This window comes from Vespula vulgaris, chromosome 24 (assembly GCF_905475345.1).
Source record: "Vespula vulgaris chromosome 24, iyVesVulg1.1, whole genome shotgun sequence".
Lineage (NCBI taxonomy): Eukaryota > Metazoa > Arthropoda > Insecta > Hymenoptera > Vespidae > Vespula > Vespula vulgaris.
Window position 1 is genome coordinate 2,372,501 of NC_066609.1, and position 27,500 is coordinate 2,400,000.

The 27,500-nt window shown below is 34.2% G+C and overlaps 1 protein-coding gene across 3 annotated transcripts in view; it reads left to right on the plus strand.

The window, feature by feature from the left end:
• Positions 1-6,530: 6,530 nt before the first annotated feature.
• The window catches only part of LOC127072076 (eye-specific diacylglycerol kinase), a 35,197-nt gene continuing 14,227 nt past the window's right edge, over positions 6,531-27,500 (plus strand). The window contains exons 1-8 of one of the 3 annotated variants that reach the window (XM_051012163.1): positions 6,531-7,026; positions 7,682-11,505; positions 17,388-17,529; positions 23,494-24,170; positions 24,996-25,390; positions 25,930-26,312; positions 26,452-26,767; positions 27,133-27,313. In XM_051012163.1, coding sequence (XP_050868120.1) covers positions 10,187-11,505; positions 17,388-17,529; positions 23,494-24,170; positions 24,996-25,390; positions 25,930-26,312; positions 26,452-26,767; positions 27,133-27,313 — 3,413 coding nt within the window. In that variant the 5' untranslated portion in view covers positions 6,531-7,026; positions 7,682-10,186. Of the gene's footprint in view, positions 7,027-7,135; positions 11,506-17,387; positions 17,530-23,493; positions 24,171-24,995; positions 25,391-25,929; positions 26,313-26,451; positions 26,768-27,132; positions 27,314-27,500 lie in introns of those variants that run through there. The other 2 variants (XM_051012165.1, XM_051012164.1) reach the window with 2 other exon arrangements.

Consider the following 27,500-nt stretch of genomic DNA (forward strand, 5'->3'; position numbering starts at 1 on the left):
AAACCTTTCGTTAATACACGTTAATATCTCTCTACGCTGGAAATTTTTGTCTCTTCGGTAGAATTTTATAAGGGGGTGGCGGATAAGATTTGTCGGATACACCGTATGCAAACGTTTAAAAATTTTTTTTGTGTTTTTTTTTTTTTATAGTGGTAATTAAAAAGAAGAAAAGAAAAAAAAGACATTAAGATAAGACACGAATTCCAAATATATTTACCTAACTTCGTTTGAGCAATGGGTACACTTGAATTTTTGCTGAAGGAAAAAAGAAAAACTAAATATAAATTCGAATAAATTAAAAAGAAAAAAAAAGAGAGAGGGAGAGAGAGAGGGAAAGAAAGAAGAAAAGAACACGAAAAAAATGATACGATTTCTTCCAACAAAAGAAGAAGAAAAAAAAGGCAAAAAAGATCGAATTACGCGAAAAAGAAATTATCGCGAGACTTCTTTGAGAAAAAATCGAATTTTTTGGAAGAAATTAAAATTGAAAAGGAAAATTTAAGAAGAAAAGAAAAGAGAAAAGAACTGTCGTTCTCGAACGAACGATATATATATATATATCGATATATCGTAAGGAACAATCGAACTATCGATGAACAATCGACATTCTATATTTCTCTTTGATCGACCGAATGATCGAACGATCGATCTATCTTTCGATCGATCGATGTAAATCAAGATTGAATTCGATTATGTGATATCGTATTTCGTCGTAGGTTTGCAACGATTTCGATATGTTTGAACGTTTACGCATTGATTCGAGAAAATAGAGTTAACGAGTGGCGAACAGTTTGAAGCAATTAACCCGTGTGCTATCCGTCATCTGCCATCGTTGAAATGCTGATCGATCGTAGAACCCGCACAGAAACACACATACATATAAATGCACACGAAGATATGTACACACGGAGAGATATTCCCTGTGATTTTCAATTGACGTGCGTCGTTACGAATGTTTCATATATAACTTTAAAGAATCGGTTAAGTTATTGTCAACATTTACATCGTTACATATATTTGTATCTATTGTATACATAAATATATATATATATATATATATATATATATATATATATATGTGTGTGTGTATGTATGTATGTATGTATAATATACGTATATACATATATATGTGTGTATGTATATATATATATATATATATATATATATATATGTATGTATGTTGTTTATGATATTACATAGTGAAAAAAAATAAAATATCGACGCTACTACGTGCACAGGAACGTTTATATTTATTTTTTTTTCTTTATCCACTTTTTGAATTTCTCTTTCTTTCTTTTTTTCTTGACAAAACATACAGAATATTATTTCGTTATTTCTCGATCGAACGATTTGATAAAATATCCGCTATATTGTTTCTGATATTAAATAACACAACGATAAGAAGAGAACGGAACTCGCGTTTATTATTTCAATTTTTTCTTTCTTCATTTCTACTTTATTTTATTTTTACTTTACATTATTTTATTCGATTTTTCACTTTTTTTTTCTCCGGTTCTTTTTTTCTTTTTTTTTCTTTCTTTCTTTTTTTTTTATTTTTTTTTTGTTTTTGAAACAATACGAAGACCTTATTATCGATATTTTTATTTTGAATTTGGATAGTGCGACGATAGATATCGTAAGACGAATATCACGAAAATACTTCCCAGTCTACTACTATCTCTCTCGTCAATGAAATTTCGTAATTTGCAAATTGCTTTCCAAGAGCGCGTGTAAACCGGGTTTAGAATTCCACAGCTCGAGATAGCGATCATGACAGAGAGAGAGAGAGAGAGAGAGAGAGAGAGAGAGAGAGAGAGAGAGAGAGAGAGAGAGAGAGAGAGAGAGAGAGAGAGAGAGAGAACATATGATCTTGCAACTTTTCCAATTTTCACATACATGTTAAATAAAATAGCTAGAGATAGAAAGAGTGGGTGGGATTATAGATACGACAAAAGCTTTATCTTTTAGACGAAAAAAAAAAAAAAAAAAAGAAAAAAGAAGAAGAAAGGAAAAGAAAGGAAAAATATAATTCATCTTTTGAATCAGTTATAAAAGAGATAATATATCCTAATCGCGATGAACTTCTTTGAATATTCATTATATCCTATATCCTTTTTCGAACGAGCCGAGCAGAAGAGGGTTTTATTTTGGAAATAAAATGATTTGTTTCATCTTTGAACGGTGACTGCGTATCTCTGTTCGTGACAGCTTTCTCGAAAGAGAAAGAGAGAAGAAGTATAACGTACAAAATTCGTAGCCATCTCAAACGCAGAGTACGATATGCTTTTAAAAAGAGGAAGAAAGATGAAGAAGAGAGAGAGAGAGAGAGAGAGAGAGAGAGAGAGAGAGAGAGAAGATAAAAAAATAAAGAACTGAAAGAGAGAGAAAGAGAGAGAAAAAAAAAAGATAGAAACTCTTTGAATACTTAGCGACGAAAGCGTGCGATGTTTTAAAACGTTCAGTTGTTGGTGATGGTAGGTGTATATGTACAAAGGAAGAAAGAAATAGAGAGATCATTTAGATCCTGATGACTCTCAAAATAAGAGAGAAAGAGAGATCATTTGTATTCTGATGATTTTCAAAAGAGAAAAAATAAAAAGGTCAATCGCGTTTATACGGAAACTATCTAGCATGAAAGATTGGGATTCTAAAACAAACAGCTGTTGTTCTGGTATAATATATTCTTTTGCATAAAATATACATAAATGCATATATATATATATATATATATATATATATATAGTACTTCTATAGATTTAGGTTTATGTATAAGTTCATGTATTGAATCAATCAGTTAGTAAGTTAGTCAGTAAGTCAATGAGTTAGTCAGATATTAGAAATTTTAATTATCTTCTATAAAATGATAAATGATCTCAGTTGATCTCCGTGTCGCGAACAAAGTAGATTAGAGAATATTCGCTTAAAGCTTAGAAAGTGAGAAACCTAACTGCGTCGTACACGAAGAAAGAGAGAGACAGAATGAGAGAGAGAGAGAGAGAGAGAGAGAGAGAGAGAGAAAGGGTGGGGGACGTTTATGCGAAAGTCAGGCAAGAGCAATCGATATCGAACGAAACGCAACGCGTAGATATACGAAAGAGGTCTCTCTCTCTCTTTCTCACTCTCTCATACTCTCGTTCTCTCTTTCTCTCTCTCTCTCTCTCTTTCGTTCTCTCTTCTAAGCTGAATTTAGAATCGCACTAATGCCACTTTCGTGGCAATTTCTTACTTACTTCCTTCCTTCCTTCCTTCCTTACTTACTTCCTTTCGTTCAATTAACTTTGGAGTCGCTGTGAGAAACAGCACGTCGCACAGCTTAGATTATTAATCCGTTTTACAGGATGTTTTTGTTGAAAGGAAAAAAGAAAAAGGAAAAGAAAAAGGTAGGGAAAGAGGAAGGAAACAAGGAAAGGACTAAAAATACGAAATATAAAAGGAAAAATAAAATTGAAAGAACTAGAGAGAGAGAGAGAGAGAAAGAGAGAGAGAGAGAGAGAGAGAGAGAGAGAGATAAGACTTTGAGTGGTCTATAAAAAAAGAACAAAAAAAAAGAAGCTTCTCCTTTTTTTATTTTATCTTCTCTCTCTCTCTCTCTCTCTCTCTTATCGTGAGTTTCGAAGTACGATGCTCGTCGCACGTTGTCCTACTATGTAAGCGTAAGATTATTAGTCCATTTTCAAGATGTTTCGCGAGTAGAAGGAAAATGAAATAAATAAAAAAGGAAATAATAAGAAAATATAAAAGAAAAGAAAATTGAAAGAAAGAAAGAAAGAAAGAAACGAGAGAGAGAGAGAGAGAGAGAGAGAGAGAGAGAGAGAGAGAGAGAGAGACAGAGATACACATACATAAGATTGTACGGTTTATGAAAAAATAAATGCTTTTCTTTTATTCCATTTTATCTATACCTTCTCTCTCCTCTCTTTCTTTTTCTTTCTCTCTTTTTCTCTCATTGTGAATTTCGTAGGACGATGTTCGTCATACACTAGCATCTACCACCATCTTTCTTCTCTTCGCTATCGCGAGAAACGATATCCACTATGCTCAGTGTCGGAGATTAAAAAGGGAACTCTAAACCCACTTGAAAGCTTCTCTCGAGCGTCGATATTACCAGACAGAGAGAGAGACAGACAGTTAGACAGACAGACAGACAGACAGACAGATGGAGAGAAAGAGAGAGAGAGAGAGAAAGTAGACGAGAGTTCCGTTCCGTTCCTCTCATCTCTCATCTCTCATCTCAATAAGAAACGTGGAACGTCGATTCATCTTTCAACGAAATCCTCTATCTCTCTCTCTCTTTTTCTTTTTATCTCGCTCTTTCTATTTCTTGTGGTAGCGTGCAATTCATTCTTAAGGAAAATCATTCTTCAGTATGTTTATTTCGAGAAATGGATCACTCCTTTCGAATTTGAATATGAGTTTGTGACGCGTTTTTAAATGTTGGTTGGTTGGTTGGTTGTTGATTGTTGATTGTTGATTGTTGGTGGTACAGTAGTGGTTGTAAATACTCGCGTTTCAAGACGCATATACGATGACTGTCGATATTTAGTCAGACTTTTACACTTCGATTTAATCGTTCACGTTTGTATAGAAAATTATTTGAAAAGAGCGGGAAAATATTGTTCCTAGAAAATTTGTCCCGTCGCACGATTTTGTTCGTTATTATATTTTATGATTATCGTATTAATCATTTAGTACATAATTTAGTTCGTATTTTATATATATATATATATATATATATATATATATCGTGTATTTCGCATTATTTATTTATTTATTTATTTATTTATTTATTTTTTTGTTTCTTTCTCTCTTATTTTTATCTCGTAATGTCTCTCTAATTATTCTCCCATATTCCTTTTCTTTCTTTCTCTATTTCTTTATTTATTTCTTTCTATTTGACATCGTTCAATCATCGTCAAATATATCTCTACGAGTATATAACGAGTGATAATACAATATTTGATGTTAGAACGAATCGAGAAAAACAAATTACTCGATGTGATATATCGATGAACATTAAGAATGATTTATCTCTTATATGTTTACAAAAAGATATAAATAAAATTTAAAAATCAAGTGAAACACTTCCTATCGTAAAATAGAAACGTTCTTCTTCTTTCTTTTTCTTTTTTCTCTCTTTTTAAATCTCCTACGAACGTATGTATCTCGTCGGACGAGTTTTAATTCGGAAAAATAAATATAAACGTTACAAATAAAAGATATAATTACAGTTTTTTCGTTGATGCGATTTAAATGAACGACGAATGAGCGAACGTCGTTTTAAGTACTAACTGTGCTACTGTACGATTCCTCGATCCCTCATCCTCAATCCTCGCACTCACTCGCACACAATCGTGCTCTTACTGTTTCACCCCCTTACCCCTTCACCCTTCACCCCCTCACTCCTCCCCCGTCCATCTCCCATGACTTCCGCGTCCTTAAATAACAACAGTCCATTTTGTTCTCATCACTTTTACAAGGGTAGAATCGAGAACTCGGGGATAGTTCTTGAAAAAGAAAAAAAAAGAAAGAAAGAAAAGAAAAAGGAAAAAAGGAAGAAAAAAGAAAAAAAAAATATACGGAAGAGAGGCAAGCTTCGTTAGTTACCATCAACGAACGTTATCGATTGACGAACACTTATAATCATTAGAGACCAAAAAGAAATAAGAGAAGAAAAAAGAAATGAAATAAAAAAAACAATACGAACAACAAATAAGAACAATAAGAAAGGAAAAGATAGTACGACACGCGAGTAGATACTTTACTCTTTCATCGTGCAATTGCAATTACTCTGCGACGATCGCACTCGTGTTGAACGTAAGACGAACAACGAAAAGGAAAGAAAAGGAATACGAAGAAAAAAGAAGAAAAGGAAGAAGAAGGGGAGAAAAAACATTCATAGAAAACACATAGATAAATAGTGTTCCAACGACGTTAGAACAGCGTTAGGAGAAGGGTACATCTTATCGGGAATGATTCCTACGTCTTTTGAGATACGATAGGGGTGGATAAAGGAAGAAGCGATAGAAAGAGAGATAGAGAGATAGATAGATAGATAGATAGATAGATAGATAGATAGATAGATAGATAGATAGATAGATAGATAGATAGATAGATAGATAGATAGATAGATAGATAGATAGATAGATAGATAGATAGATAGATAGATAGATAGATAGATAGATAGATAGATAGATAGATAGATAGATAGATAGATAGATAGATAGATAGAGAGAGAGAGAGAGAGAGAGAGAGAGAGAGAGAGAGAGAGAGAGAGAGAGAGAGAGAGAGAGAGAGAGAGAGAGAGAGTAGGTAGGCTTGTATAATAAAATCGGCGGAGGAAGAAAAAAATCGCACGTGTTTGCCCTTGCCGAACATGACGAGGCAATACATGTACATCAATATATACATATAATATATATATATATATATATATATATGTATATATATGTATGTGTGTGTGTGTATATATATATATATATATATATATATATATATATATATATAAAGTAGAAAAGCAGAGGTAGGCACACATGGTTTCTTCCACCTCTCTTTCCAAGCACATATACGTATACAAAACTATGTGTTAGTAATATTGGTTGGTTTAGTGTATCGATATACACATATCTATATACATATGTATACATATACATATACACGTAAAGAGGATAAAGGGTGAGAGAGAGAGAAAGAGAGAGGGAGAAGGAGAAGGAGAAGGAGAGAAAGAGAGAGAGGGAAAGAGAGAGAGAGAGAGAGAGCATGATAAAAGGGCGCATGTCTGACCGAAGAGAACGAGAGTGGGAGCGAGATAGGCGGTAGGAGTGGGAGAGAGAGGCATAGTGTCGTTATTTCTCTTTCTCTCTCTTTCTCTCCCCCCTCCTCTCTCTTACTCTCTTTAGCCAACCCCTAACGGCAGAGCAAGCTCCGAAGCAACCGGCATTGCTGAGCCCTGGTCACTAGTCCGAGCAGTCTACCCTGTCACGGCACGTTGCTCCTGTGTTCTCTCATCCCCACTAGGACTAATTCACGGTAAAAGAGAGAGAGAGATAGAGAGATAGAGAGAGAGAGAGAGAGAAAGCGAGAGAGAGAGAGAGATAGACACACCTACGTGTATATATATATATATATATATATATATATATATATACATACGTACGTACATAAATACATATATAATACAATATATAAATACATACATATTTACATACATACATATATAAATAAATACATAAATACATACATACTTACAAATATATACTTAGATATATATAATACATACGTACATGCATATATAACGTGCATACGTGCATATGTATGCATATATTCCTCCAACTATTCTTTCCCTCTTTTTCTTTCTTTTTTCCTTTCTATCTTTTGTCTCTTTTTCCCTCTCTTTCTCTATTTGTCTGTCTCTCCACCACCGACAGCCAATCCTTTTTCGCACGCGCGCGTAAGGTCCACGTAGGGTGGCAAAGCCAGTGCTAACGATTAGATCCAGCCGGTCTCTCTCACTCTCAACGAGTTCTACGTATCTCTTTCTCTTTCTCTCGCGCGCTCTTTCCTCTCTCTCTCTCCTTCTCTCTTTATCTCTTTTTTTCTTCCTCTCTTTCTCTCTCTCTCTCTCTTTCTCTCGAAAAAGTCTCTAAATGTGCCGGTCCCGTTCTAAACGTGTGAGATTGTTAAGGGAACGTATCCGTCGGAACAAGGACAAACAAACTTTAAATATCATCACCCTAATATAATCCAAGCTTACCGCAGGTTGCGGGGTGGTTAGAGAAGAGTATAGGATACTAGTACTAGTACTAATAGTAGTAATTGTAGTAGTAACAGTAGTCGTAATAGTAGTAGTACGAATACGAACAAAACTGGATGTATGAATATTTCTAATTGGATTTCGATACGGAATCGAAGGAAGGAAGGATGTGAAGGAAGTGATGAAAGGAAGAAAGTGAAGGAAGAAATAAAGAAAAGAAAAAGAAAAAGGAGGAAGCAAGGAAGAAAGTGAAAGAAGAGAAGAAGAAGAAAAAGAAGAAGAAAAAGAAGAAGAAGAAGAAGAAGAAGAAGAAGAAGAAGAAGAAAAATAATAATATAAAGCAGGAAGACATTTATCAAGGACGGACAAACTTTACGATAATTTATTTCACATTTGTCGTCGACGGACATTGCGGTTTATTTCTATTTCCTTCTTCTTTTTTTTTCCTTTCGTTCTCTTTCTCTCTCTTTTTTTTCCCCCCAATGAAAATTCGTAATACGGTTTAATGAGATAAATTCGTTTAATGTTCTATGTTTGTCGACACGCGATTGGGCCACAGTCATCGTCGTCATCGTCGTTCTATTAAGACATTCCGTCGGGCATGAGACGAGAACGTCCTGGTTGTCGTCGTCGTCGTCGCCGTCGTCGTCGTCGTGAGTCAGTGAGTGAGTGAGTGAGTGAGTGAGTGAGTGAGTAAATAAGTAAGCAAGTAAGTAAGTAAGTAAGTAAGTAAGTAACTGAGTGACTGACCGAATAACGTCGTCCACGTTCTCGTCGTCGTCGTCGTGTTCGTTGTCATCTTGTGTTCATGAAGAAAAAGTAAGAAAAAGTTAGAAGGAAAGGAAGGTTAAAGAGTCGTCGCATCGATTATGTCAGTCGGTCGTGAAGGGACTGTCTCGTCGTGAAAGAAGAATCGTCTGGTGTCTCTTCCAAACGATCTATTCCTCTCACTTTATCACTCTGCATCCCTTTCTCGTCGTGGTTTGAATCGCAAAGAGCAAGAAGAAAATAAAAAAAAAAAAAAAAGAATAATAAAAATGATAATAAATAAAGAACCGATGGAATAGGACCAACGAGCGCATCGACGTTGTTGAGAAGCATGATCCACACGTGTACCACAAAACCGTGACCGAAGCGCGTGGGTGATAACAGATAAACCGACGTTCGTATCCGATAATATACACACACTCATATTTCGCTAGAGTTTGGTTTGTTCGGTGATCAACGTGTGCTGATAGCGGTTATCTCGGCGTTAAAAAAAAAGCGAGAGAGAGAGAGAGAGAGAGAGAGAGAAAAGGGAAAAAGTCTGCGAGTTTTCGATTTCAAACCAACGGAAAAAAAAGGAAGCAAATAAATCGTCAATCATTTCGTTCGACGATCGTTCAAACAATAACAGAGATATTTTTCTTGATTAAATAAAAATACAAGAAAGAATTGAAAAATAAAAATAAGAATAATAGTACTAAAAAATAATAATAAAGAGAAGAAAAAGAAGGAGGAGGAGGAGGAGGAGGAGGAGGAGAAGGAAGAGTACAAAAATTCGTGATGCAATCTTGGTTCGAAATGACTTGAAATTAGCGAAGAGTGACAACAGGACGATATCAGACAGGACGCATCGTTTTGATGTGATAATCGATAAATTTTGCGTTTAGTTTAGTTTCTATAAATTAGAGATATCGTTATGATCGTCAATCGTCGTAGAAGATTGAAAAACTTTGCGGTTTTGTTCGCGTTTAAAAGTCCGATGGACGGATCCGCGTTAGCGTCCTAGCCGATCAGCTGTTACCCCGACGAAGAAGAAAAAGAAGAAGAAGGAGAAGAAGAAGAAGAAGAAGAAGAAGAAGAAGAAGAAAAAGAAGAAGAGAAGGAGAAGGAAGAAGAGTAGGAGGAGTAGGAGTAGAAGGAGTAGGAGGAGGGGAGGAGGGGGAGGAAGAGTAGGAGGTGGTGGAGGAGGAAGAGGAAGAGGGGGGAGGAGGAGGAGAAGGGGAGAAGGGGGAAGAGAGGAAGTCGTGGTATCAGGGAAGAGAGTTAGGATGGGCTGCAGATCGGCCGTTAAGTTCACCGCGGAGGAAGGGTGCGATCGAGGGCAACTCGAGACGACCACCTCGTCGTCGGTGAGGTGCACCGAGGTCAACGACCTCTTCACCGAGGCTAAGCGCCTGCTGCTAAGGCAGCTTGGCAAGAAGCGTGCCGGTGAAGAAGAAGAAGAAGAAGAAGAAAAAGAAAAAGAAAAAGAAGAAGAAAAAGACGTAGAAGAGGAGAAAGTAAGGACGAGGAGAAGACCGATTGAAAAAGAAGAAGAAGAAGAAGAAGATAATACGAGTCAGTGGTTGGACTACAAAAATTCGATTAACCTGTACATCTCGGACGTAGCTCGTCGAAGAACTAACTATCAGGAGGAATTATCCTCTTTAGAAAGATAGCTGCAAAGTTATAATGCAGAGATTGCGTTCGACCTTCAAGAGGTCGCGCACACCTACGGGCGCGGAAATGAAGTCGCAGTCGAGTTTGGAAGTACCGAAACAAGTGAGATCGGCCTCCTTCGACGAGATCCAATTGGAGGCACAACGACAGGACGATGCGACAGGTGGTGGTGGTGGTGGTGGTGGTACCGGTGGTTCTTCTTCTTATTACGGCGAAGCGTCGAGATCACCGAGGACTACGTCCTCCTCGTCCTCCTCTTGTTCACCTGCGAGATCGCAGGATTCGGTTGGACGTGGTGGAAGAAGATCGTCTACTTTAAGAGTACCACAGTTTCAAACTGGACAACGTTCCAAGAGTTTCGACGTTTACGAGAGAAACGTCGGTTTACCACCGTCGCAATCGTCCCTCGGTGCGATTCGAAGATTCATAGAAACACCGACCATACAGGTCTCCGGTTGTTATCATTGTGCATGCGTCGAGGAATACAAGAGTCTCTTTCTTAGCAAAGACGACGACGAAACAACTACCACCACTACCACTACCACAGCTTCCTCGTCTAGAGACGACGAGGACGAGGACAACGAAGCATCCGAAACCGAGGAGGATCGCGATGTCAACGATTTTGACGATGCCGACGAGAACGAAGAGGAGGAGGATCCGTCTGACGACGAGCTCGATTACAAGTTAGAATCCAAGAGAGACGGTAGTCCAGAGATAAGAGTCACTTTTACCGCGTTCACCGAGAAAACCTCCGATGAATCACCACCTCCGTCTCCTTCGTCCAACGTAATCATCGCGGAAACCAACGATGACTCCGATATCGTTACCTCTAATTTAATCGGCACGACCAGCGTTACATCCGAGGTCAAGGTCGAACTATATCCCGAGAGACAACGAAGAAGGTCGATAGCTTATCCGAAATTGTCGAGACAAGAGGCACTTACCTCTTACCCTCCCGACTTACCTTCCTCACCCTCGGGATCGCGCGAAGACGAAGACAAGGACGATGACGGGGCTGTCGGTGTTACTGGTGTTAACGACAACGAGGAACCCGATCGTAATAAAGACGAGATCGACTCCAAATCGGGCAAGTGCAAACTCGTCGTCAGAGACATATTTCTCACTGTACCCGAACTTAAAAGGGATAGGGCTGCCTCCGTCGATTCCTGTTTTAACAATAACAAGAACGACAAGTCCGAAGATTCTCATTCCCTAGACGTTCCGCAACAAAGTATCAGATCTAAAAGCGTCGACATCGTTCTACCAACCGAGGTTCAAACAAGATACACCGCGTTACTACCTGGAACCAACGAGGCCCGACCTCCAAGAGGGTGGGTACGTCTGCCGAATGGGACAAGTCTCTTTCTTCTCGATGTTGTTGTTGTTGTTGTTTTTGTTGTTATTGTTATTGTTATTATTATTGTTATCGTTATCGTTGTTGTGGGTTTTTCTTTTCCGCGGTCGTTGTTTTTATTGTTAATATTCTCGTTGTTGTTATTCTGGTTGTTTTTGTTGTTGTTGTTGTTGTTGTTGTTTTTATTACTGTTTGCTCGTTCTATTTCTAACTCTATCCTTTTTTCTCTTTCTCACAAACTTTTCGATTTTATAAACTACTCTCTCTCTCTCTCTCTCTCTCTCTCTTTCTCTCCCTCTCTCTTTTTATTCTTGCTGTTTTTTCTCTTGCTCTACTTATAGGCTCATCAGACTGTATTGCCTATTGCCTGTTTGCTAACGTTTCCCGAGATATCGTCTTTTTAGAACATCGGCGATACTCGTTTTTCTTTCTCAGTTCTCTTTTTCTCTTTCTCCTTCTTGAAAAAAATCCTTCAAACGCAAAACCTGCGTGCACTCGCGCGTATATATGTGTAGCATTTTTTTTCTCATCGTACGATCTTCATCAAAGATTTATTTATCGAACATTGAATCCCTGTCGATCGATTTACGACATGAATCTCGATCTATACTAACTTGCATATATCGAAGTACATATATGTATATATATATGTATTTATTTTTTTCTTTATATATATATAATATATATATATCGTTACACGGAATGTAACTCACGTGTATGAATATACACGAGGGACTCGTGTAAGGATGTTTTCTTTTATTCATCCCATTGATTTTGATTTTGAAGTAATGTGAGTTTTATCAAACCTGAGTTTTTTTTCTCTTTTTTTTCTTCTCTCTCTTTCTCTACCTTTCTCTTTCTTTTCCCTACGCACTTCATGCCATTACTTGGCGACAAATTACGAAGGGAGCTTTTTTTCTCTTTTTTTTTTTCTTCAAGAGAGAAAGAAAGAGACAGAAAATAGAGAAAGAAAGAGAGAGAAAGAGTCCTCTACATATTTTATTACATATCAAGAAGATCGCAGGGTCCACAAGCAACGACAATAGTGACAGTAGAAGGTTTATGGTGACCCATACGACTCGCGTCGTTTTAACGTATCGTTTCATTTAAAATTCTTTTAATTTCTCTTCCTCTTTCTCTCTCTCTCTGTCTCTTTTTTTTAATTTCTTTTTGATTACATGATCGAATAAAAATCTTTTGTCCCTTTTTATATCCACACGTTAAACGTAGCATTTTTTTCTGTTTTTAATTTCTTTTTTCTTTCCGACCACCGCCGAGGATCATTACAAAAAAAAAAAAAAAATGAGATAGAATTTAGCTATTAAACTTTTTCCTCGAGATATCGATTACTCGATCGTGAAGATTTAAATGAAACTATTACGTTATAATTGATACATTGTAAATGTAGTTTAAAAAAAAAAAAGAAAGGAAAAGAAAGAGACGTATCAACATATAAGGATATGTTAACAGAGATAATAGTATCGTATATAAAATTCGATCGTCCAATCGAAAACCCGTCTCGTTAATCCTATTTTTTTTTCTCTTTTTCTTTCCTTTTTTCTTTTTGTTCTTTCTTCCGCTTTTTTTTTCTTTTTTCTTTTTTTTTTCTCCGCGTGTCCGTATCGACATTCAATTAAACGAGCTTTATCGATTCGATCTCTCGCCAGTCGCTGCTCAACTCTCGTTGTTCGGGGAGTCTCGTTGACTCCATGAAAAAAAGAAAAAAAAAAAAGAAAAAAAAATAATTGTTTGGAAAAAAAGCTAAGTAATAAAAATAACAATAGTATTAATACCAATAATAACAATAATGATAATAATAAAAATAACAATAATGATAACGCGTGATAATAATCCACGTTCGAGTAGGAGAAATCGGCTAGAGAGAAAAAGCGAAATGAACAAATAAAAAAAATAATCGTTCGTGGGATTTTTTTCGGTGTTTTTTTTTTCTTTTATCTTTCTCTCCTCTTTTTTTTTTTTTTTCTTTCACGTTCGTTTCAAACGCGTCGCATTTTTTTTCCCCATCGTATGCATAAACGAACAAGAAAACAAACAGAACGTTTACAACTCGACATTATTGCATATTGGATATTCCTTCGAAAAAAATTTCGATTATAATAAAATTTGTATTCCGAGGGAGGAAGAAGAAGATGCAAGAACAAAAAAAAAAAAAGAAATAGGGAAAAGAAAAGTAAGAAACATGTAAAACGTTGTAGAAAGTTTAGTATTAAGATTTTGTCCGAACGGAGAAACATAATTTTTTCTTTGCCAAGAGAAATAAAGTAAAGTAAAGTAAAGTAAAATAAAGTGAAGTAAAGAAAAGAAAAGAAAGAAAGAAAAAAAAACAAACAAAAAAAGAAACGAAGAAATTGAATACGATATGCGCGATACGCGATTACAATCTTAAAGTTTTTTTACGATCTCCAAATGTAACGAAACGTGTGTTCGTTATTGCGGAAAATATTGCAGGAAAATTAAATCTGTTAAAAAGGCATAGGTACCGTCGTGTTTACACTTTTTTTCTCTCTCTTTTTTTTTTTTTGCAGAAAACTCTCTCTCTCTCTTTCTCTCTTTCGATGTGTTCTTCAAGCTCGGTCGATTATCGGAAAAATGTTTAGCCGTATTGGAGAAAGTAGATCGGATCTGATGTATATATACATATACATACATATATATATATCGTATCGAAATGCATATATATATATCGAAATAAATCTCGTCGATGCATTTCTTGTTTGCATATTTCTAACGTTGTTACAACGAAATACGAAACTCTTCGAAGGAAGAAAAATATTTTTTACTTTTCTTTTTTTTTTATGCAAATGCTATCTCTCTCTCTCTCACTTTCTCTCACCCTCTCTCTCTCTTTCTGTATCGATGAATCGTTAAAAAGAAGAGAAACAAAGAAAGATTTCATAAATTCTTTTTCGCTTATGGTAAAAAATATATGTGTATCTCCATGTGCGTATGAGTAAGAAAGAGAAAGAAAAAGAAAGAGAGAAAAAGAGAGAGAGAGAGAGAGAGAGAGAAAAGGGAAGAGGAAGCAATCTTTGGAGGAGCAAATCGACAAGATGAAAATTTTGTGGGTCGAAGTTGGTACACCACAAAACACATTTCCTCTTTCTCTCTCTCTCTCTCTCTTTCTGTCTTTTCTTCTGGACTAACTCCTGAATTTTTCATTAGCTCTCCCGGCATACATTATTAAAGATCCAATTCTACGCACAACGAGAGAGGACTCTCTCTCTCTCTCTCTTTCTCTCTTTGTCTTTTTATTTCTTTATTTCTCTCTTTCTTTTTGTTTTAGAACGTATACCAAATTTCATTTGAAACTTTAACGATACGAAAGACTCAAGGTACGAACCCCTTTCTTCTAAAATTCTCACAAACCACCCTTCCTTACTACTACTACAATACTACTACTACTCTCTACTATCACAATCACCACCAAGAAGAAGAAGAAGAAGAAGAAGAATAACAACAACAACACTATCATCAGATCTCTTTACGGAAAGTGGAAGAAAAGTAGGAAAAATCAGCGCCGTTGATGTTATCAGACTGTTAACCCTCTTTTTCTCTCGCTTTCTCTTTTTCTTTCCTTAGTTCTTTTTCTGTTTCTTTCTTTCTTTGTTTTGCAAGATCTTCTACATTTTTTAAAGAGGCGTTTAAACTTTCGCAAATGTTTCTCAAAGTGTCCGAAAGATGTACTCTTTCTTTTTTAATCACGATTTGTCATTCGAGAAATGTGTAAGATAGAGATAGATAGATAGATAGATAGACAGAGAGAAAGAGAGAGAGAAAGATAAAGAAGGAAGTATAAAATAAAAGAAAAAAAAAGATAGAGACGAAGAGAGAGAGAGAGAGAGAGAGAGAGAAATAATTTATTTCTAATAATTATCATTGCTGAAAATTAAACAATTTTAAAATATCCGAAAGATACACGTATTTGTCCTACGAAAAATGTATCGAGCTAATGAAAGATAAAAATAGAATATATACGATATATATAAAAAATAAAAGAGAGAAAAAAGCATTCTTTTTAATAATTATAATTACGTTTACAATCTAATCATTTACTATTGTCTATAAAAAAAGACAAATAAATAAATAGATAGATAGACAGATAGATAGATAGATAGATAGATAGATAGATACATAAAGGAAGAGAGAAAGAATTTCAAATGATTATCATCATACTCTTACACACAATTTTATAGATACAATAAAATCTGTTGGATATTTTGATATCAATAAATTTAGTTCTATGTCTCATCTCATATCTAAATCGTTTTAATAAGAAAGTAAAGAAAAATTTATGATCTTAGTTTATTAATAATGGCGACGATTAAAATTGCATCGCAGGTAACGCATCCACATCCTCTCTCTCTCTCTCTCTCTCTCTCTCTCTCTCTCTCTCTCTCGTTTACTCTTCTTCTTACCGTTACCACGACAACCGCACTTGAAAATTTAAAGCATCCGTAAATTCTTTATGTAACCGTACTTCGGGGAGATCCTGCAATCCGATATTGGATCCTTTCAACGGAGGAGCCGACTTACCCTTAGGACTCAAAGAGAAAGAGTGAGAGAGAGAGAGAGAGAGAGAGAGAGAGAGAGACATAGATAAAGAAACAGAACAGAGATAGAGAGAGGAAGAGAGAGAGAGAGAGAGAGAGAGAGAGAGAGAGAGAGAGAGAGAGAGAGAGAGAGATGTAATTTACCTTCAGTATTTCCTTTGACGGTGGTTCTCGTTTGAAATTCTTTCTACAAACATTGTCATTGAGAAACAATTAGAAAAATGACATCTTATCCATGAATCGAGGATACTTCGTGGAGGGAGAAAATATATTTGAATAGGATGGAGGGCATGAGAAAAGAAAGGGAAGTAGTGTCACGGGAATGAGATGAATCGCAGGGTGAGAGTATAAAAAAAAAGATAATAAAAACTAAACTAAACAAAAACAAAAAAAAAACAAAAAGAAATAGATAATAAAAATTAAAGGAATATCCGAGGGAAGAGATGTCGGAGTCGATGAAAAAAAAGGGGGAAAAGTAAAAAAATTAAAAGTTCGCTGCACTTTTAAAACCGCACATTTATAATGTCTATAAATAATCCCCTTCCGGTATAATTTAATCGAAAATCGAAACGATGTGTAAAAGAAGAAAAAAGAACAAAAAAGAAAAGAAAAGAAAAGAACGAAGACACCGAGCAGATTTGAATAATGTAAGTTTGAAGAAAAAAAAGATTAGAGAAAAAGAAAACATAATTCGATGCGTGAAAAACATTTTTGCGTGAAAGAAAAAATAATGAAGAGATTACAAAAGAAAAAGAAAAAAAAAGATTGGTTTATTTTTTATGTAGTAAATAACCCGTACTGGCAAAGGTTTGTATATTATTTTGATATACTTTGTTATATCAGCAAACTCGAATATAATTCGAAAACTTGATTCTAATATAATTTAATCTATGTACAACATATTATATGGCTTTTGCACGATTCTTGAGAGATGAACATTTTTTTTCTTTATCTTTATTATTATCCTTCTCTCTCTCTCTCTCTCTCTCTCTCTATCTATCTATCTATCTATCTATCTCTCTATCTATCTCTTATACAAAAGCTAATCGCATTCTTCTAATCGTCTCGTCGTTGCTTCTAACTGTCTACTCGATATAAAACAAGTTATAATATATCTACTTCGTGCAAATGCGAAGGGGTTGATTGGAATCGATCAATCCATTAAATTAATATGCCAATTACATATGTTCGCATAAGTTTATTCATCGCGAATAAAATAAAAGAATTGAAGTAATTTAAATATAAAACTGGGAACACTAACGAATAAAAAATTGTGTTATCGTTTCAGAGGAAGGGAAGAAGGTGCCGCGAGTGGTGGTCAACGCGAACTCCGATCGACCCCCGATTGGGGTGGTACTGCATACAATGGTGAACATTTTTGGGTACCAACAGCTGCATCTGGTGACTTTTGTTACGTCAATGATTGTTCGGTAAGATCGTAAACACATAAAAAAATAATATGTGTGTGTGTAACAAGATTATACATAGATATTATACATAGATATGCATTTAATCGTTCATTTAAAATATATCAATAGATATACGAACGATAAAAGTGACGATTTGTGTGTACGTATTCGTATAAAACAAAAAAGAAAAAAAAAAGAAAAAAAGTAGAAATTAGTCAATCGTAAAATTTTGTAGACGTGAAACATTTTCTCTCTTTTTCTTTCTATGAATTTATTTAAATCAAATATATTTCATAAAAGAAAAAAAACAAAGGAATGAAATTTAGGATGTTAAAGAAAAAGTATTCTTTCTTTCTGTTTTTTACACATACACACATGTATATATATATATATATATATATATCTATATATGTATATGTATATGTATATGTATATGTATATCTATTTATCTGTCTATCTCATTCACTTCGTTTCTATCATCTTATTTCTTTTTTCTCCTGTTTTAAATCTTTTTAACTTGAATTCGTTTGCGTTGATCCCTCGAAAAAATACGATTATTAAGAATACTAATTGCAAGAGCACGCTTATTTCACGTTCTTTGTGCTTATCGTCCTAAATCTCTTTCTTCCTCTCTCTCCTTCTCATCTTTGTATTTTTTTATTCTCTATTTCTCCTCTCTTTTAGTTGTAATTACGTTCTTAATTTTTATTAAGATACGACCAACAACATTTGATTTCTATACTTTTTCAGATAATACGAATCAAATTCGCTTAAATATATATTATATATTATGTATTTAACACAAAGTAGATTATATATATATATATATGTGTGTGTAGAAAGAAAGAAAGAGAGAGACAAAGAGAGAAAGAGAGAGAGAGAGAGAGAGAGAGAGAATAATCATGCCGGCAATCATCATCATACTCATTATACTCATTAACGGGAACGACTTTAGCCGTGAATTTTAATTGAAAATCCTTCATCTTTTTTTTTTCTTTCTTTTTTATCCATTAAGAAAAAAAGAAAGGTAAAGAAAAAAAGAAAGATGAAGAAAAAAAAGTAACGGTAAACGTTTTATTAACGAAAGAATAAGCAAGGAGCCTAAATGACTTTGCGTTAATATTATATCACATTTTTTTATTTTTCTTTTTTCTTTTTTTTTGGACACGTGAAAAAAAGAGTATCCCCCCCCCTCTCTCTCTCTCTTTCTCTCCTTCTCGTTTTTCTTCTCTCTTTTCTTTTTTCTTCTTTCTTTTTTCAATGATCGCATAAAATCAACGGGGAGCCTCCGAGATAAATTACTCAATGCCACTCTAATATCCTGTTACGATATGACGAAGACTTTCGCTATTAAAAACTCGTTTGCACGTTTCGATGTTCTAACGCTAATGAATCACCTCGGAAAACATAATTGGAGTCGTACGCTTCTATCGTCGTCGTCGTCGTCGTCGTCGTCGTCGTCGTCGTCGTCGTCGTCGTCATCGTCGTCGTCGTAGTCGAGTAACGTCATCATATAGCTTGTTGCTATGTTTCAATGAAGTATGTAGAGATGAGAAAAAAATAGATAGATAAATAGATAAATAGATAGATAGACAGATAGATAGATAAATAGATAGATAGATAGATAGATAGATAGATAGATAGAGAGAGAGAGAGAGAGAGAAAGAGAGAGAGAGAGGTGCAAAAAAAGTGTAAACAAAAAAAGAAAACACATACCGAAAAACTTTTAATACAAAATCCATAAACGCTTTAATAATTCAACGTTACAAGAAAAATCGATTAATTTCATATATTTATAAAATAATAATAATTGTTTTTTCTTCCTTTTTTTTTGCTTCTTCAATTAATATACATACCAATCAATTAACATTCGCGCGTATCTATTGTAACTGGAAATTGATCGGGAACGAATAAAATTTATTCGATTGAAATTTATAAGATTTATTCGTTGCATGTATACGTATGTATTATATATTTCTTTTTTCTTTTTTTTATTTTCTTTTTACATTTTATATATATATATTTTTTTCAAATCGTGTCGTTATCTTCATCATCTTTTCGACTGAGGTATTTAAAAAAAAAAGAAAAAAAAAAGGAGAAGGAAAAATGAAATACGTAAATAAAATAATAATAAAACAATAAAAATACGTATCTCTCTTGTACGTGTATAAAATGGCATTTACAAATCATGCGTTCCAGTAGAATATATTTTCATTGTATTTCATGATAGCATACGGTAAAAAGAAACAGAAAAAGAGAGAGAGAGAGAGAAAACTATAACCAACTCTCAGCATGATTCTCGATAAATCGTTTGGACAAAACAAAAATATCCGTATGAGCGACTATCGATTACAAAAGTATAGAGAATATCGAGTCGAGTCGAGTTGCCTCGCATTCGTTTAAATCGACTGCACGTATCTGAATATTTAATTGCTCAGGGAATAAAAGTACGATTGAAATATACGGAATAAGAGCAAGAAAGACAAATAGATAGAGAAATATATATATATATATATATATATATATATATATATATATATATATATATAAATATCTGTCTATTGAACGAGTCGATTACAGAAAGTTAAATAGATTCATTTTAAAATCGAACGAGTATACTCCCTATATCAATTTCGAAACTTTCGATCGAAAGAAATATTATTACGAATAAAAAAATTATTCGCTAAATGTGATTCTGATGAGTTTATTTTTTTTCCTCTTTTTCTCTCTTTCTTTTTTTCTTTTCGAATCGAATATTATCTTGAATTTTTTGAAGGAGCGTTGTATTTGGCAAGGTGCCAAAAGTTTCTGGACTGATATCGAGATATTCTTCTTTTCTCTTTTTTTTGAGATCGTAAACAAATTTCTAAGATAGTTTTACAATCCGCAAAAAAGAAATTAGTCTGGAAAGTTTCGAAGAAATAGTAATCGGTTTTTAAAATCGTTTATGAACTTTTAAGATCACAATACTACTTTGTAACTTACTATGTTGTTATTGTTATAATAATAATAATAATAATAATAATAATAATAATAATAATAATAATAATAATAATAATAATAATTATTATTATTATTAACATTAATAATATATAATAATAATAATATAAATAATAAATTAATAATAATAATAATTATTATTATTACTATTATTATTTTTAATTTCTCGATAGTTTTTTACGAATTAAAAAAGTATCAGTTACGGAATCAAACAAATTTATTTTTTTGTTTAGTTCATTCCGTCGATTAAAAATGTAAAAATCGACTGGAATTCTTTCATTATTATTTTTTTTTAATTTTCAATCGTAATGAATAATTATTTGATCGTAAAAAATTTTTTTATCTTTCTCTCTTTTTTTTATGTTTCGTTGAAAGATTACATTCGCGTAAACGAAAGATTAGTGCGTAAATTTATTAAAGTTAAATCCCATAAAATAGGGATATAGTTATTATTGAAAACGGAAATGATTTTCTGTGTTATGAGGGTCGTTCGAAGAATCGTATTTATCGAGTCGTGTTCTCTTTTCTGAATCGTCTATATCTCGTAAGACTTCGAGATATATCGCGTAATCTAAAACGCTTCTTTTGCACGAACGGAGAAGGGTATACGCAAGAAGTTCGACGACAATGACGACGACTACGACAACTACGACGACGACTAGGACGACGATGACGACGATGTCGGCGTTTCTAGAGATAGCCTTGACCCTCTAGAAAAACCGCTCGTTGTCCACTCGACCGTATTTCAAACTAAAATTGTCACAATTTCAAAGTAGCATCTCTATCCTTTAAAGTGTAATATATATATATACATATATATATATATATATATATATATATATATATATTTTAAATCTTTCTAAGCATTTTAACTTGTCCTACTTCTATGAATCACGTCTTATATGTATATGTGTGTGTGTGTGTGTGTGTGTGTATTTATATACACACATGATAATAATAAATAATATATATTATATGTGTATATTTATACATATATATATTTATATATAATTATATACATTATATATATATATATATTATATGTATTATATATATGTATATATATATGCATGTTTATTATAAATATATACATATATATATTATATATTTTATATATATATTATATATATATAATTATATATATATATATAAGAAGTGATTTATAGAATGAGAACAAGGTTAAAATCCTTTGAAAAATTTAAAGTAGGATGAGAAAAACGTTTAAGAAGATTTTTCATCGAGTTGCTTTCAACTAATCGAGAGAAAGAGAGAGAAAGAGAGAGAGAGAGCAAGAGATAGATAGATAGATAGATAGAGAGAGAGAGAGAGAGAGAGGGAGAGAGAGAGAGAGAGAGAGAGAGACTTTTAATTATCTCTTGTTAGACTGATAAACGAGAAGGACTATTTCATGCATGTATAATGAAACGATTCTAGTGGTAGAGTAATAGTAGTTGTAGTAGTGTAGTAGGTAATTTCGTGAGACGAGTCGGGCTCGACTAATTAGACGAGTTCTCGGATCGATATCGGTATCGTGATCGATATCAATATCGATATCGATTTTACGATAACAGAATAGGGTAAGGTAGAGTAGGATAGGACCATGTAGAAAAGAGGAGGTAGGTGTTGGAATCGAAAGGTGTTTAAAAAATTTCATTAAGGATCATCTCCTGTAGTGTATTATTCGAAAGTAGCCTCTGAGTTAAGTTCATCGATACCTCGTATCTCCAAGTATACATACATACATACATACATACATACATATATATATATATATATATATATATATATATATATATATATCAGACTTAGTGTCTCGAGGTCGCAAGAATAGATCTTTCGATATTACTAGAGAAGAGAGTAATGATCGTTCGAGAAAGGGTGTTTCGATTGATTAAATTTGTTCATCGTTAAATTAATTATTTCGAAATTGCTTTGGAGAAAATGACTTTTATGGAATATTGTTGTTTTTTTCCTTCGTTCTATCTTTTTTTTTTATTTTGAATTTTTATTTAATTTTATTTTATTTCCCCGAAATTGTCAATTTCGATACGGATTACGAAATAAAAGTGATCATTTATTTATTGCGAGCGTCGATTCGTTTATTTTCTTCTTCCTTTTTATTGCAAATAAATTAAAAAAAAAAAGGAAAAGAGAAAAAAGAAATCGTTTTCGAACATATCCACCATATGAAGCAAGAATGGAAGAAATGAAAAATTAAGTTCTAATAAAAATTCTTTAATTAGACAATGGATATTGCAAAACGTCGAGATAATGTTTCCCTTCTCCTTCTATCTCTCTCTTTCTCTCTCTCTCTCTCTCTCTCTCTCTCTCTCTCTCTCTCTATTCTCGTATAGAAATAATAAAGTATGAAAGATTTTAATAATGAATTAGAGAATTATATCGTGTCAAGGGAATCGTGTCAAACCATTTCCATAAGTAAGACTTCAGTCTCCATATCGGATACTCCGAGATATATGAGGTATAGGGTAGGAAGGTAGGTAGGTAGGTAGGTAGGAAGGTAGGAAAGTGGGTGGATGGGTGGTTGGTTGGTTAGGTTGTAGGAAGGGAGGTCGTCCTATTTCCGGATACGAAGTACACTGGTGGTACGTAGTAACTCGGTTTCTCGCGGGGCCGAGACCGAGAGAGATTATTCATAAAAGCCCCATTCCAGCGTTCGGAGTTTTATGCAAATACGTGAGGTACATGGGCACAGGTATGTCCTACATCAAAGTCCATCAACTTAGAAAGCTTTTCTACTCTACTCTACTCTACTCTACTCTCTTTTCTTTTCTTTTCTCTTTTCTCTTTTCCCTTTTCTTTTCTCTTTTCTTACCGAGTCGAACGATCGTATCACGTTGCTGGCTTTTTAGTTAATCGAGAAACAGAAAGAGAGAGAGAGAGAGATAAAGAAAAAGAAAATTAAAGAAAAACTTTGTAAACCTCTAATATAGATGTATATCATACAATGAATAAATTCTTTCGCAGAAACATGGACCACGGATGAAGTGTTCCGCTTGTCGCGTCGTTGTACACGCAGTGTGCGCTCCTAGCTTGAATTTTACCTGCAAGACCAGTTTCCGAGACGTTGGAGTACGACAATATCGCGAACAAACAACAACGAATCATCATTGGGTACATAGACGTTCGCAAAAGGGAAAATGCGCTAATTGCGGTAAGAGCTTCCAATCGAAGCTGAGTTTTACATCGAAGGAGATAGTCGCGGTTAATTGTAGCTGGTGTAAGGCTGCTTATCATAACAAGGAGGCATGCTTTAACGTCGACAAAATCGGTGAGAATTGCGAACTCGGTACGCACTCGTCTATAATAGTACCGCCATCTTGGATCGTTAAATTACCGAGAAAGGGTAGCTTCAAGAGTAGCTTGAGAAAGTCACCGAAAAGAAGGAAAAGCGGAAGTGGCCCGTCGACTTCTAATACTAGTCGTAGGAAATCTAGGGACAAGGAAAAGGAAAAGGAACAGAAGGAGGATCAAGGAAAATTTTGGGTTGTCAAACCAATTCCAACTGCTACCGTAAGACCGGTATTAGTTTTCATCAATCCAAAGTCCGGAGGCAATCAGGGAGCTAAATTGTTACAGAAGTTTCAATGGCTCTTGAATCCTCGACAGGTCTTCGATCTGACCCAAGGCGGACCTAAAATGGGGTGAGGACATTATAACCCAATATCTTTTTCTTTTTCTTTTTATCTTTTTTTCTTTCCTACTTTCTTTCTTTTTTTTCTTCTTCTTCTTTTTCTCCACATTAATAATAATCTCTCTTTTTTATAATATTTTAATATCGCAATTAAACGCACGCACCTGTATCGTTCGATATACGAGTTGATAAAATTCGTTTTGAAAAAACGTAAATTCGCCATGTTCCGATCGACGGGATAATAAATTGCACGGATTAACTTTATATGTAAAAAATTACGTAAAAACGGGCAATCGATTCTAATTTGCAAGTATAACGAAATGTTTTTATTTATTTATTTTTTTATTTTTATTAAATGTAGAAAAGAAATAATGAATAACCGAACGCGAAATAATTTAGTTTGGAAAAGACCAAAAAAATTGTATTATTATCAATTCAATTATTATTTATCGATTTTAGTTAAATTATACGTAGGAATATTAATTATCGCGCCTGGAGGTTAGCAACATGCCGTACTTCGTAGATAAAATTCATCGTGAGTCGCGTATAACGGGTGAGGGTAAAACGAAAACTCCTTGTTTTGTTCCTGACGATAGGCAACACGTGTTACATGTATGCACGACTTCGTTGCCTATCTCAAGGGGAGTGGTCGACGAAACATGATTTAGATTTATCGAAGATCTATCGAATGCGATGAATAATAATCTCTTGTTTTTTTTTTATTATTCAATTTTTGTTTTAATAAGAGTAATTACAGCATATATAAGCAAATAAATGTACTTTTTTCTTTCTTTTTTATATATTCTTTTTTTCTTTTTTTTTTAAATTTGTTTAGATTGGAACTCTTTAAGAGGGTACCAAACTTGCGAGTGTTAGCTTGTGGCGGGGACGGTACGGTCGGTTGGGTCTTATCTATTTTGGATCAAATCGGTGCCTCATCACCACCTGCTGTCGGTGTCCTTCCACTTGGTACTGGAAACGATTTGGCCAGAGCACTTGGCTGGGGTGGTGGTTACACCGACGAACCAATCGGCAAAATATTATCGAGTATCGGCGAGAGCGAAACGATATTATTGGACAGATGGCAATTAGTGGTAGAGAGAAATCCTGACATTCAAAACGACGACGACAGTGGAAAGGCAAAGGAAAATCTTCCTTTGAACGTCGTCAACAATTATTTCTCACTTGGCGTGGACGCTCACATCGCCCTTGAGTTTCACGAGGCCAGAGGTAAATTCAATTGTCCCAAGATCATTCCTCTTTCGATCCTCTTTCGAAAAGAAAAATTCGAGCGTAGAAAAAAGAAAAAAAAAAAAAGAAAAAAGATCGTTTTTACTTCGATTTTCGAGAAAGAATGCAAATGTTTCTTAATGAATGTAGTTTGGAGAACGTAATAATGGATGAGAGAGATAGAGAAATAAAAAAGAAAATATCAATACTCGTTAAATTTTTGTCAATAAATAATTGCTTTTGTCGCGTGTCAACGTCCTGTGCCCTAATAAACTTGGCAGGTGGTTAAAATTCGTCATTAAGAACCTATCCAAATCTTGTTTGACGTGCCACAATACCTTCTCCCCAAGTTATAAACCACAAAACCACATGTTCGTGACATATCCCGTATATGTTGCTACGTATATATATATATATTTATGTATGTATGTATATATGTATGTATGTATGTACGTACGTATGTATTTACGTAGCACGAACTTTACAAGAACAACCGCGTGTACCTGTTTAACCGCTTAACCCGTTAATAATCCTAACAGAGGCACATCCAGAGAAATTCAATTCGAGATTGAGAAACAAGATGTTTTATGGCCAAATGGGCGGTAAGGATTTGGTCCGAAGAAAATGGAAAGATCTTTCGGAATTTGTTACATTGGAATGCGACGGACAAGATCTAACACCGAAATTAAAGGAACACCGTGTACACGCAATAGTATTTTTGAATATCGCTTCGTACGGTGGTGGGACACATCCATGGTGCGCTGGTAGTACTACGAAGGAACCATCGACCGAGGATGGTTTGATCGAAGTAGTTGGTTTGACGACTTATCAATTGCCTTTGTTGCAAGCTGGTGGTCATGGTACTTGCATAGCACAATGCAGCAAAGCTAAACTTGTCACTACGAGGACCATTCCGATGCAGGTAAAATCGAATAATAAATTGTTTAATATTCCAATTTCCAAGTCATTCGTTTATTTCATTTTTGTTTTTCTTTTTTTTTTCTCAATTTTGTTTTTTTTGTTCTTTTCTTTTTTTTTGGTTTCGCTTTTTCTATTTATAGGTCGACGGAGAAGCCTGCCGATTGTTACCATCGATCATAAATTTGAGTCTCCTTAACAAAGCAACGATGCTTGCCAAAAGAAGGAACACCGGCCAGCCGCAACAGGACGTGGCCAAATTAGAAAGATTGAATTTACCAGTTATGAGGATAAAGATGTCCGATTACGAGACTTATTATCATGACAAGGATAGATTAAAAAAAGTTGCTGAATTATTGATGTCTGATCCATTGGATCTGGATGCTACGACCGATTTGGTATCCTTAAGGAATATTCTAGCGAAGAATTATAATATGGATGCTTGCTGTTTCCTCGATTGTGAGTATAATTAATTATAATGTATGTATGATTGTTTATATCATTCGATAATGATATTCAATCGATCGATATATATATGTTTATGTATGTATATGTGTATGTGTGTATGTACAATATATATAACATATATAATATATAATATAATAATATATATTAATAATAAATTAATAATAAATGATAAATTAATGAATTAATAAATCAATAAATTAAATAATATATATATATGTATAATATATATTATTATATTATATATATATATAATATAATAATATATGTTAATAATAATGTATATATGATATATATAATATATAATATATATACATATATATGTATATATATAATTGTATGATAATTATATGTAACAGCCTGTACAGCCGAAAGATTCTTCAGGATCGATCGAGCCCAGGAACAATTGCATTACGTTACCGACGTTGCAGCTGACGTTGTTTATATTCTCGAGGAAAGTAGCCCAAGTCAGGTTGTACCAACTATAGAGACCGAAATCACAGCGAGCCAGGAACCGGAAACGGCTCATCCTTCGCCTAGGTAGATAAACAAATAAAACAAAACGAAACAGCAACAAAAAAAAAAAATAGATCGATCGGTCGATCTGGATCATGATCGTTAATGTATCGTCGATGTAATTATCACACACGCGAAATATCGATTTCGTTAATGACCTTATTAAAAATCGTTAATAAAAAAAAAAAGAAAAAGGAAACGGAATAAACTA